The following is a 13,805-nucleotide window of genomic DNA, read 5'->3' as shown; positions in this document are numbered from 1 at the left end:
CACCGGTAAAGCCGCTTTTATATTACTGAATATAATCTCATATTCTTCCAGAGATTCTTCCGAAACTTCCTTCTACATTAAGGATTTATCAGAGAATTTCTTCAGAATTTTCTCAAGGAATTCTACCAGTGATAGTGTGCTGTTACCAAGATAACTCCATAAATTCTTTAAAAAAATTCACTTAGATTTCATTAAAGATTTTTTTGCAGTGATTTCTGCAGGTATTTGCAAAGGAATATTTCCACTCATTCTTCCTAGGATTTTCCGGAATTTACATCCAAAGTTCCTCCGTCAATAACTACAAAATTTCAACAAAATATTAATCCAGGCATTACACCAAGGTTTCTCCACAAAATCCTGCAGCAACACTTCCAGAGTTTCTTCCTGATATTCCTTTACAAATGCTTCGAAGTATTACTTAAGAAATGCCTCAAGAGATTGCTCTGGATTTTTCTTCCCACGATTTCTTCATGAATCTTACAGGAATACTTCAAAGTTAAAGTCAGAAATTCCTTCATGGATTCTTTAAGATCTAGTGAATTTTTCAAAGTTTGCTTCGGAAATTCCTCCAATAATTCGTACTAGTATTTCTTCAAGAATTTGTACAGAGATTTCTCCAAAAATTTCTTTGAGTTTGACAATTTTTTCCAGAATTTTCTCTAGAAATTCCTCCCGGATTTCTCTTAAAATTTCATTCAGAGATTATAACTGTAATGTATTTGGTATTATTTTCTCTAGTATCTTCCAGAATTTACTATCCCTCCTAGATCCCTACTACATATCCCTCCAATTCCTTCAACAATTTCACTCAGGATTCATCTAGGTGTTCAACTCCAAATATCGTAGAGAATTATCCAAAAATTCCGCCATGAATTCTTAGAGATTTTCATTTATATTTTTTTAGACTTCTTCTGAAACTTCCTAAAAGATGCCTGCCTGCATGCATTCGTCTAGGGAATCCAATTGAGATTCCTACATGGATTTCTGCAAATATTCATTCATATATTCTGCCAGGTATCTCTCATAAAATTTCTCCAATTGGTCCTTCTGAGCTTTTGCCAGGAATGCCTGCAGGCTAATCGCCAGGATTCTCAACGATCTGTATTTTTTGAGCGATTTTTTCATAAATTTTTTCAAGCGATTCAGTAATCTTTTCTGAAACTTCTTTGTGAATTTCTCCAGAGGCACCCTCAAAAATTCATCATGAGACTTTCTTCAAGGAAAAAAATAGTTCTGGGATTCTTATGGAAAATCCATTCGGATTTTTTTTTTTTCAAAACTCTGATCATAGGATACCTAAAATTATCCTAGATTCCCCCAAGGCACTCTGGAGCGTTTTATGATCATTCGAAACGACGTCACCCAATGTTTTTTTTTTAATTTGTTTTACACTAACACAATCAAACATCGACTTTCTTATCATCTCTTATAGATCACATTGCATTTGGTGCGAGGTTGAAGCTTATTTGACCTCAGCTTCTTTTGAAGGCCATGGTAGCCCTGACTTCCACTTGTAAGGAGGATCCTGCAAGGACCTCCAAAATTCTAGCTTTAACGCCAGACGACGTAACTCGTCTGCCAGAATTCACTGTTTGATTGCCCAGCTAACTCAAGATCTAGTCCTTTGAAGAATCCACCTCCTTTTTACCTCCCAAATCTCCCAAGCTTCCTTCCCAAAATTGGTTTTCCTTTCCAACGCAAAATTCAAAACTATTCACTAAAAGTTCTTTTAAACATTCCCAAAGTTTATTCATAAAATTAAGTTAAAATTTTTGAAGCTGATCAAAAGAATTGAATTATTCTCAAAAATCTATTTATTATTAGAAAAAAAATTAATTTAGTTTCAAAAGCTACTTTGCAGTTTGAATTTTGTATTTGGTTGCATGCAACACTTCTTTCCTAGCTATCTCTCATCTCTGCAATATTTCCTTGAGTTTGCAACAATTTATTAAAAAAAAATCCTATCAGTGACGTCACTTGCAAATCTATTTATCGGTTCTCTGTGAGTCGAAACAAATTACTCTCGTTTTCACTACTATTACAATCCCATCGGCCGTTACTGTTATTAGTGGTGGTATCAAATCGGTTCAGTTCTGTCTTGGTATGGTTTTGGTATTTACAGTTCTCCGTAGACTCGTGGGTTACCTGGCGGATAACGGCCGCCGGCCGTCGGTTCTTGTACGATCACTTTCGAGAGTCGGGACGGTAGGCCCCGATGAAACTGTGGAGGATCGTACTGCTTCAATCTCACGGCAGCACGAGGTTCAGGGTCGTCGTATGGGCGTCGTCCACGAATTGAGCTCGGGCGAAGCTCGATCCAGCGACGGTCGATGTAAACAACACCACGACGAGATGGATCTCGATGATGGGGTGGATGGAACACGGATCAGACGGCCTGATTACCATGGGTTTTTCCCGGGACGTGAGTCAAGGGCGATTCACTCCGGCGGTGGCAGACTTTCCTCACTCAGACGTCTCGCAAATCTCTGCAACCACGTGGTGACGGGTGGTGCTCGCGAGGCCGGACTCCTTACACCGTTGCCCACGCTCTCTGGGTATATCTTTAGTGGCCTGGAGCCACGAGGCGAAAAATATCCCCATGGGATCGCCCCTCGTCTGATCCTTAGCACACGTGTTGAAGATAGGTGCTATTGGTTTCTGTGCTGGCGGTGATGGACTCGCATGCACTACCGACGATTCGCTCCTCCACACTATACACCTCCACTAACCACCCAATGGCGGTGTGGTCACTGCTGGTGACTGTGAAATCCAAACTTAATTAGCACCAAAAATACCACCAATACCACTTCTTGAATTTACCTCACAATTCAGCTAGACTTTTCATCTCCGTATTTTTACTGGCTATTAATGACTCACGATTGATTTTCCTATTTTTTTGTTTAAATTGTAATTAGATATCACTTAATTAAAACTCAATTAACATGTGCTCACCCTGATAGAATTTCTTCCACAACTAGGCTCACGATTATTTTTAATAATGGAATTTTAGCAAAACTTCACTCTGAAAATAGCTTTAGGAAAACATTTCACATTAAACTTTGTTTAATTAGATTTAGAACTTCATACTTTTTAGCAAACTTAGCAAACACTTTTCATTAGCTTCTTTTGAAATATTCACTTTATAACGATCTTCTCAGTCCGGTGATCTGAACGGGAAAGATCGAGTAGATTTGATCTCCGTTCCAGGACCCCTTATAATTTCTTTTTTTCTTTTCATTTAGGTTTCCGGTTCAATTTCTTGATTACCTATTTCATATTAAAAATTTACTTTCCTGGTACTACTTAACCAACACACACTATCCTCCGACTGGACTTTAACCAAAATTTTAATACTTTTAAAACAACTATCGATTCGAGCACTTTTACATAAGGGTTGCCTATTTTGCTGGCGCAAATTCAATTTGGATAGGGTTCTGAATGAGACGGTTGTAAATCCGTTTCACACTGATGATGTGCCTCCTTATTTCACGGGTTACGTTATTAACAGCCGTCAGCAAAGAGATAAACTCGTCGACCACTTCAGACGTATATCCATCCATCATGACACTTCTTCATAGACTAACCCTGTGACTATTAGCATGTGCTTTGTCTTCGACAAATTTACCACCAATCCGACTTTTGTTGCCTCGCGTTTCAGGTCTGTATTATTCCCATGTTCGGCTGACAATGTCCTTATCATCTGCGAAGCAAACAAATTTGCTGGATCTCATAAAAACCGTACCCCAGAAACTTCCAGCACGATGTTGAAAATCACATTGTTCAAGTCCCCGGTGAGAATGTTCGCCTGATATCTTCACACAATTTCACACACCTTTCGTTGTTGCTCTTATTAATGTTGTAAGCTTTCCGGGAAAACTGTTCTCGTCCTTGGTTTTCCATTGCTCAATGTGGTCGATAATGATCGCTTGGAGAGCTTGCTTTGCTTATTGACCAATAGAATTAAAATTTTCACAAATATCAGCTTATCATGTCTATGGCGGCTTAAACTAGCCAACGTTGTGTTTAAAGAAACCTGAAGTTCGTAGACATAAAAGTCAATTTAGACAAATTGAGATGTAAAATTGTGAAAAATAATGGAATCGTTCTGGTGGGCTTCGATCCTACGACTCTCAATACGCTAGACTGGGCACTTTAATCAACTAGTTTAGTTTTCTTTGTCGTAAATCTGAGAAAACTAAATTAGAATCAGTGTTTTTCAACTAAGAGTTTATTGTGCCAGAAGTTTTGTTTGAATGTTTAAATGTGTAATGACCACTGCTCAACAGTTAGAGCAACCTGACGAAAAAGTTATTGTTTCTAAACCTTGAAAAAATGTGTTAAATACATTGAAACGTCGGACAATTGAAACGGATCAGCTTTTGATTTACACTGACTGCAATGCCAATAACACATCACTGATTGTGCTCATGATTAGTTCAGAATCCAGCCCAAATTCTTTAAAAAAATTTGCCTTGAACACTGTGAGAATTTTATCCAGGATTGTATAAAAAATCATTTTTAGAATTGAATCAGACATTCTATCAGGACTATATCAGAATCTTTTCTAGTGTAATATGGAAATCCTTTACTGGGTTTTCCAATAATGAAACCTCACCCAGAACAGTATTCCAGATTCAGTGAAAATTTTTACCATAATTCTTTGCAATCCTACTCAAGATTCAATAAAAATCTTGCTCCACATTTTGTGAGAATCCAGCCTATGTTTTCCATGAAATTTATGAGGGGATCCTTATAAAATTTAGGTATTTTTTGAAAATGCAGTGTTTTGAATCATTTAAGACAGCAAGTAAATTAATATATATAAAAAAAACTAATGCGAAGTATCATCAAATACAAAAGCTTAAAATTAAAGAATTTTAAGATCAATCAGTTCTGGACGTCAGAGGGGTCAGATATAAGGAGGATCTTAAAGCTCTTCGCGGGCTGCAAAAAATGGATAGGCGGGGCGGATGCGGCCCGCGGGCCGTACGTTGGGCAGGCCTGGCTTAGAGAATGTTATGAACCGCTCCTAACATAGAGATTAGACGCTCTAGGTATGCAAAGGGGGGTTTGCATACGACCTAAGCTCATACCGGGGTCAGTTACCCGATATTCCTAAGGTTACTTGTATTCCGGCCAGCACCGCGAAGAGGTAGGGATATGAGTTATTTGACCAAAAGTTAAAGGGTTACCAAAAAGGGATCTTTCTATACATTCAGGTACGCGAAGTACCAACGATATATCATGCCCAACACTGACCTACCAACTCTTCTCAGTTTATGTCAGTTAAATAAAACTCACATTCGGATTGCTAGTTCTTTGCTTGAACGAGAAAAGGATACCTTATGACCAAAGAAGCCAATGTAACCCAAAAGTAGTATGGACCAAAATCAAAATCTAACGCATATCAAGTTGCGATGAAACTCCATATTCTATTTCATATCATTATTTGATTTCACTTAGTAACAACGAGTTTAAAACCATATTTCTCAACAGTACAAAGTATAAACGCAATTTGGTGAAACTCTCAGAAAAATTAACGCCCAAGCTCTGCTGCCAAATTGAGCCCAGTTCATTAACGCTACAATTTTGCTAACCATGAGTCAAATGTGAAACTGCAACGGAGCGCAATGAAAGTTGGTAATTGTGTGTAAATTTGGCCTCAAACGGGTTGGGCCAAATGCGTAACTTGTCTCCTGCGTAAATTTTTAGTCATACGTTGTAAAATTATTCGATGGTACCTAGTAACGAAGTGACAGTTTAAATATCAGAAGCTTCAATAGGATTATCATCAGTTTTTGCTTACAAGCTGACTTGACCAGTCGTGAATACAGTGCTTCAAACCAAAGAATACTTTGCTCTTGGAAGAATGCTGAAGGTAAGTACTTACTAACTACTAAACCGAAGGTGATAATAAATGCTAACAGGAGAGGTACATCAATTTTGTGCACCTAGAAACTATTACAGGAGTGCACTACCTACCTGTAGTTGTGATGAAGTGTAACGGCACAGTGAATATAATTAACACCTCGGAAAATAGTTCATACTGGTCAATATTGCAATCGTAGACATATGAGAACCTAATCAAATATGTACCTAATATTCTCTAATAATTCTAATAATCAAACGATTTTTCGCGCAGAAAATCATCATCTTTGCAACTGTTGTTGCCGCAACAGTAGCTTTTCCTACGAAGCAACCTACTGCTCAAATAGCGCAAAAGCGTAGTTCAACCGATGATTTGGACAATGCAGCAACTTCGTACACCTTGGCTGGATCACCTGGGAGTCGATATGGGCGATATCTTTCGTATGATGGATACAACGGTTACACCGGCTACGGAGGACAACCTGGTGGATATCCTGTTGTAGCGAACAGTGGATACACTGGATACAACGGATACAACGGGTACAACAGAGGATATTCTAATGGTTATAATGGAGGCCTAGCAAGCGGATATACTACCATTCCCGGAGGATATTTCGATGGAGTAGGTAGTGGATACGCAGATGTTGTACCTGCCGGATACTCTGGTGGATATGCTTCTACAGGTTATACAGGAGGCTATAATGGAGCCAACACTGGATATAATGCTGGATATGGTAGCGGATACACTCAGAACTACAGGTATCCCTATGCAGCACCAAGCAACGGCTATAGTGGATACAGTGGATACTCTCCATACTACTACAGCTCATAGACTCCGTAGACAAACAGTTTGCTCCATCGTGCAACATGTATCAATTTATTGTTCACAGTATTATTCACTACAAGATTAATAAATGCTCCCCATATTCACTCGCAACGTAATAAAATACAATTTCCACTCAATCGATGAAGCTGAAGATATTCATTAAAATGCTCCTACAAGTAGATTATCATCAGTTGTTTTCTCAATTCGATATTGCACGAACGAAAAGCTTCCAACGCCATCGATGAACTTATCGCTTAGTCGACATAAGAGCTTTGCGCAAACGCTTCCAGAAAAGCTCGCGGTCACGCGTTTGCTGCCGTGGCCACTTGATGTAGGTCTTCGTCTTCATCAGGTAGCTGAGTGTCTTCGGGCACTTGCGCTTGGGGATGTCTTCGAGTAGGACCAAAATCAACTCGTCGCGCCGCGTCTCTAATAGTCTGCAATTTAAAGAGGAAATTGTATTGAATATAATTATCATTCAATGATATGAGTTCTGGAGATAGAAATATTGTAATTAATATTCATTAGTCGTAGAAAATAAGCTGTAACAACCGTAGTGGAAAACACGCAGTTATATTCATCAGCACCGTACAGAGAGTCATAAAATACTATGGTTGTCCACTGTATGTAAAACTGAGGTTGCAGAATGAAAGAAGTTAAGGTGTAGGGACTTGGTTTACCATTACTATCAAACACACTCAACAGGCGCACCTATAGTCGATGACTTTGGGTGGGTGATGACAGTTGAGGAAAAGAGGATGGCGCTTGAACGGGGACCACGTAAGCAGACGGATGGATTTTGGATCCGAAATTCTTGGTTGCCGCTTGGACCCTGCCGTGATCGAGATTCAGGAAGTTGGGTTCGGGAACCGATACTACATCTGGCGACGAGGTGAAAGCAATAAGCGTTGCAATTGTGTCGTTTTTTTGTGGTGTTTGGAGGTGTTTTCGAAGCCTGGAAACCGAAAACATTGTGAAAAAGTGAAGTGGTTTCATTTTGTTATTGTTGGGAAGGTAGGTAAGTATTGTGAAGGAAAACCAACAGTTGTGTTTTGGTATTTGTGTGGAAGATGGGGAGCAACGATGTAGAAGCTGTAGAAGTACTGCTAAAGAATTTCTTCGCATTCAATCTGCACGTTGGTGGTAAGAGTACGGACCTAGTGCAATGTGGGGTATTATAAGGTGTGGCTGAAGCATCAAGATGGTATTTGTGATTACTTCAATTATGAGGTGATAGGGTGCAGAACCACTTGGGCACTTTCATGATTTAAAACAGAAGCACTTCAATAGGACGCATATTGTAGCCAAATATGAGTTCAGTAGTTTAAAAAAAACCCAAGTGAATCAAAAGAGCCAAGGATAGGATCCGGCTCCCTAGTTGTGCTATTCAAACTTTGGCCAGCCAAAAGTAAATGAATTTGCCGAAGTTTGTTTTTAACAAACGTGAGGTCATCTGATTTGTTTCAGACTATCGACATAGATGGAGACACCATCTTCTACGGTGATAGAGGGCTTTATTGGCTAGTCAGATGGTTCGGGCACGGGACATCCTGTCTACTGGGCATGTCTAAGGTGTGATGTGTTTATTTCATTTTTATGACCTACACAGGCAAACACAATAATAACCTGACCTTCATTGGGCTGGGTGTAGTGGTTAGATCACATTCCTCTCACGCAGATTTGGGAGCAAATCTTATTCCCGAGATAGTCACTTATGATCTAAAGGTCATAGTGATGATTTAATAAACCCGCTGGTCCAGAGATTCACTAGCTTAGGATTAAAAACCTTATTAATCCATCTATCAATCTATATAAATAAAATGGTTTGGTTGAGTATATTTATAGTGGAAGAAAGAATGTCGATGTGCAGATGGCCGATTAATACGATTTGTAAATCGGTGTTTTTCAGGTATAAGTATCGATTTGATAAAGCGGTATCGATTTGGGAATTGATGGATTAATATCGATTTGAGAATCAATGGAATGATATCGATTGAGAATTATCGATTTGAGTATTGATGAAGTGATATCGATTCGAGAATCGATGGAGTACTATCGATTTTAAGGTCGATGAAGTTATATCGATTTGAGGATCGTTGGAATGGTATCGATTTGAGAAGCGATTGAGAAATATCGATTTGAGGATCGATTGAGCAATATCAATTGATTGATGGAGTGATATCGATTTGAAAATCAATGGAGTAATATCGATTTGAGGATCGATGAAGTGATATCGATTTGAGGATCGATGAAATGGTAACGATTTGAGAATTGATTGAGAAATATCGATTTGAGGATCGATGGAGTAATATCAATTTGAGGATTGATGGAGTGATATCGATTTGAGAATCGATTGAGTTATATGTATCGATTTGAGAATCGAAAGCTTGATGTCGATAGATGGAGTCTATCAATGAGAAACTCAATGGAGTGATGTCGATTTTGGAGTCAATAGAGTGATTCCGATTTGTGAACTAATGGAGTGATGTCGATTTAAGAATCGATGGATTATCTCGATATGAGAATCGATGGAGTATTATCGATTTGAGAATCGATAGAGTATTATCGATTTGAGAATCGATAAGTTTTATAGATTTGAGAATCGTTGGAGGAATATTGATTTGAGAATTGACAGAATGATGTCTATTTGAGAATAGATGCTGTCATATCAGTTTGAAAACCAATGAAGTTTTTAGATTTAAATGTATCGATTTGGGAATTGATATACAAATCGATTTAAGAGTTCACACAGTGATAACAATTCGAAAATCTAAATAGTGTTGTTGATTTGAGGATCGACACAGCCATATCGGTTTGAAAATCGGTATTGTGCTATTTATTTGAAAATCAATGGAATGTTATAGTTTCGGGAATCAACGCAGCGTTATCAATCAATCGATGGTATACCAACTTGTAATATAATACTGTTGTATTGTCTATCTAGTGTCGACTTGAGTATCGATAGAATAATTTTGAAAAGAGAATCGATAGAATGATCTCGATTTGAAAATCAAAAAGATTCGTTATTATAAAAACGAAGGAGTTTGATAAAGTTCAAAACCATTGGATCAATTTCGATTATAAATTTAAGAAGAGAATTTAATCTTGAAATTGATCGATTGTTGAAATCAAGGCCATAGTAGTTATTTGTTTAAAAAAAAAAAGAGTTTTTATTTGACATTTTTAACTAAATACACTTGAAAGCTTAGAAATTGAGTTTTCTGTGTTTGATGGCGGATTTGGTAAGCGTTTGAATTTATTCGACATATTCAAAATATTTTGAATTGATTCGGAGAATCACCGTGCAGGATATTTACAAAAGATAGTTCTATTAAAAACATATGAAAAAAAAAAGAATCATCCAAGCAACTAATTTCTACAACTATTAATGTTTGGGTTTATGGTATTTGTTCTTTCTGCAAAGTGTTATATCATAGTGCAGTTCACCCAGTATTTATTCATGTTTCGATTATGTGGTATAATTCGATCGAATGATACTTGGAAATGGTTTGATCATCGGTGTTTAGCTTTGTTATGCTCTGTTGAAACCCATGACATAATGGCATTCATTTAATTTTCAGCAGCATCCAAATTGGCGAACGAAAATTGATATACACAGTTTAATTTGAGTTGATCAGTGTACTGGAACTCTAGAATGCGTTAGCTTTTGTGTACAGTTGTTGTTTTAAGTTCGAAGGCTTTGCAGCTGTTGACACGATATTTTCCTAAATTGTTTCAACCGATAATTTCATCAATTTCTTTACTTTCCTTATTCTTAAATAAAAAAACACATCCTTTCGCGTGCTGATTCATGCCATGTTTTATGACACAGTTCAGAAGTGTATGTTAAGCCACTGCGTCGAATGGGTTGAACTTTTGTGGTCAACGTTGTTAAACAGAGTTTTCAATAGAGATTTCTTTAAATTGTATTTTCTCGTATGAATTAGCCCCTATGTGTTTGTTGGTCTACCAGATCGGTAGACGATTTAAAAATTCGTTAGATAAATTTGATTTCAGTATTTGTGCTATTTTCCATTCATGAACGAACCACACAGATTAGACCCACATTATTGAAGTTTAAGGCTAAGTAGCCCGTCATTCGTTTTGGCAACAATGATGACTTTTCAGCATGCATTTCAAAGTGATAAAACTCAGTCTTGATAGTTTATATTGACTTGAAAAAGAATCACTGTACCGGCTAACATGCATAAAGTATGCTGATACTTTTTCAGCTATGTCAGTGCAAAACCAACTGATTTTCTTTGATTCGAAATCGTGAGATGAATTAGCAACAATCATCAACGACGCGTACAAATTTCAATGACGGCCTACTTCGCCTTAATGGATTTACTTATTTTAACATATTGTGCATATTATGTCAAGATGCCCTTAAAAAAAATCACGTGTGTCTGAAACTGCCAACATACACCAAATGTTGCAGATTCAACAAATATAGAATATTTGCGTTTTTGAAGAAGAAAAAAAAGTCCAAGCCTACTTAAATTTCGACGTTGCGTTTGAATTGCGCGTATATAGTCTGCGCGTTACCGCCACTGCGGGATGCGGATTTAAAATTAGAGCCACAATATACTTAACTTGCCTTTACACATATCAAAGGGTATTTACCCCGAGATTGTTGGTAGCTGTATGTTTATGTTTAATTAGCTGTGTCAAATATAGATTCTTCAGGTGTCTATGCTTTACGGTATAAGTTTTGATTCACCATTTTTGCTTGCTAAATATGTCACTTATTATATAAAAAAAAAAGAAAAAATACGAAGGCCTGGGCATGTACTAAAATTGTACTGTTAATTATATACAATACACATATTACGAATGAGTATGAGGACAATATTGTTTCGTTCTATGACTGATTTGGAATAGCATTCAGAGAAGCATGAAATATTGATTGATTCGATATCATTTACGAGATCATATGTTTACATATAATGTGTAAATGTTGTGAATACATGTCACATAAACTTATTTACTACATTCAGCTTTTTCTTTTAAAGTAAAGGAGGGATGTAGGGTCTTGGTTTACCATTACTATCAAACACACTCAACAGGCGCACCTATAGTCGATGACTTTGGGTGGGTGATGACAGTTGAGGAAAAGAGGATGGCGCTTGAACGGGGACCACGTAAGCAGACGGATGGATTTTGGATCCGAAATTCTTGGTTGCCGCTTGGACCCTGCCGTGATCGAGATTCAGGAAGTTGGGTTCGGGAACCGATACTACATAAGGAGTACTGGTGGACATCAATTATTGTGTGCGATGAATAAATTCGAAAAACTAATTGAACCGTTGATTATCCTTAGGACGTCTCGGCCGCAATGGATCGAAAGAGATAGGCACGGAACTGGAACAACGTAAACTGGAGAGATCCGGTAGATTGAACTGAGAAGATAAGATTAAACTGCGGAACACGTTTTTGTCTCAAGCAGGGTTGCTGAATCCATTGCCGTTTTCAAAAACATCATAGCACGTTGTTTGTGGCAGTTGAAAATGCAAAATATGATGACTTCAGTTTGCCAGCTTGTATGGCAATTTATTTGCCTAATTTGCTACAGAACTCAAACTTCATGTGCATAACAATACTTATCAACAAAGTTCCTAATACTTTCGATAATCAAAAGTAATTTTTTGATGGTTTAGAAAAGCATTGAATTTTGCCATAGAAGAGAATCGAAGAATAGACTGCAAACATATTGACAAAATAGATTTATTTTAATATATCCGAAATGAAATTTAAAGTTCTATTTTGGCTTTGCGGATAAGATCATAAAAGGTTTGATAAATCATACTTGACATTTTATGTAAACATCAATGATGCCAGTGTTTCATACAACTTTGGCGACCTGTAGCTAAAAATTGAGACGTGCCGGAATATTTCCGAGAACGACATCAGATTCAGCAACCCTAAATCTACTAGAGACACATTTTTCTGGAAAAGAATTTATAGAATAAAAATCAAAATTAAAAATTAACAGTAAACCTTCAATTTGTTTAGTGGAATACCTTTAAGTAATCAAAAACCAATATTAAGACTATACCATTTAATTTTACTACAGTTTGTATCCGTTGACAGATACGCGTAATTTGATCTTCACTAATAGTGGTTATCACGCTCAATGCTGTGGGTGCCCTAGTTGTGTAGATGTAGTTGTGGAACGCAGAGGAAAATAAGATGTACTGTGTCTCGAAAAACACCAAGAATCTGGGTAAAAATACTTCAGATTGGGTAATATTTCCACATGAATTTTTATGAGTCTGGAAAGCGTGTGTTTCGTTGAGGAAAACAAAAACAAACTGTGTATGGTGAGCGTATGCGAGTGTTTGTGAGTTCAAATGTCACTAAGCTCTATAGGCCGTTATCAGAGTCATATACTAGACTCGGAAAATAAGGTAATTTTTTTAGAAGGGTCTCTCCAACCTTTTTCACTCATTTTACTTGTTTTCAAAACATACACTATCACTTTTGAAATCACGAAGCCCTCCTTAAAATGATATTTAAATAATGTTTTTGTAAAGGTTGGTAACATGGAACTGATCAATTTTCAATAATTGGAATCATTCATTTTATTCCAAGAATTTAAATTGAAATGTCAAAAAATTGAGTCTGCATAAGTACATGCCTAGAAATCCATGTTAATTTATATAATATGTGCCGACATAATGGAGCAAGTGAAATTAGGTAAATTAAGTTCTAAATGACGCAATCCTATCACATTTAACAAAATGTCATCAAAACAAACTTAATTCTTTCAAAATGAACTTCATATTATTCAAATCACAATAAGTTGCAGTCAGCTTGGACGTTAATTAACCTCTCTACCGGCAGCTTCAGTTTTTAATAACAAAGAAATATTCAAACAGCGATAACTTTTTTATTTTTTGATATTTGTGCACCATTTTTTTACAAGCCCTAAAAAAAACTCTTCTGTTTTAAGAATCTGTATTGATATTGGTCATTAGGCATCTGATTCCGGAGATATTCAAAAATTTCTTGGGGACCGCCATTTGACCATAATTTACGCAAGTATCTCAGTGTACATAATTTTTCTCATGATCGCTTATTCGCTGTTCGAAACAACACTTCAATGAGA

The 13,805-nt window shown here is 37.0% G+C and overlaps 2 protein-coding genes across 3 annotated transcripts in view; one reads left to right on the top strand and one right to left on the bottom strand.

Moving 5' to 3' along the window:
* The first annotated feature begins 5,378 nt into the window (after window positions 1–5,378).
* LOC110676149 (prisilkin-39-like) lies at window positions 5,379–6,815 on the top strand. Its single transcript, XM_021842894.1, has 2 exons — window positions 5,379–5,878; window positions 6,143–6,815. The coding sequence occupies exons 1-2, from the start codon at window positions 5,870–5,872 to the stop codon at window positions 6,698–6,700; spliced, it is 567 nt and encodes a 188-aa protein (XP_021698586.1). The 5' UTR covers window positions 5,379–5,869; the 3' UTR covers window positions 6,701–6,815.
* Window positions 6,730–13,805, bottom strand: part of LOC5577966 (toll-like receptor 13) — a 95,655-nt gene continuing 88,579 nt past the window's right edge. For both annotated transcript variants that reach the window (XM_021842893.1, XM_021842892.1), the window contains one exon: window positions 6,730–7,131. In XM_021842893.1, coding sequence (XP_021698585.1) covers window positions 6,942–7,131 — 190 coding nt within the window. In that variant the 3' untranslated portion in view covers window positions 6,730–6,941. The remainder of the gene's footprint in view (window positions 7,132–13,805) is intronic.

This window comes from Aedes aegypti, chromosome 2 (genome assembly GCF_002204515.2).
Source record: "Aedes aegypti strain LVP_AGWG chromosome 2, AaegL5.0 Primary Assembly, whole genome shotgun sequence".
NCBI classification, from domain to species: domain Eukaryota; kingdom Metazoa; phylum Arthropoda; class Insecta; order Diptera; family Culicidae; genus Aedes; species Aedes aegypti.
Note: the sequence above shows the minus strand (reverse complement) of the source record. Positions and strands in the feature narration are given on the sequence as shown.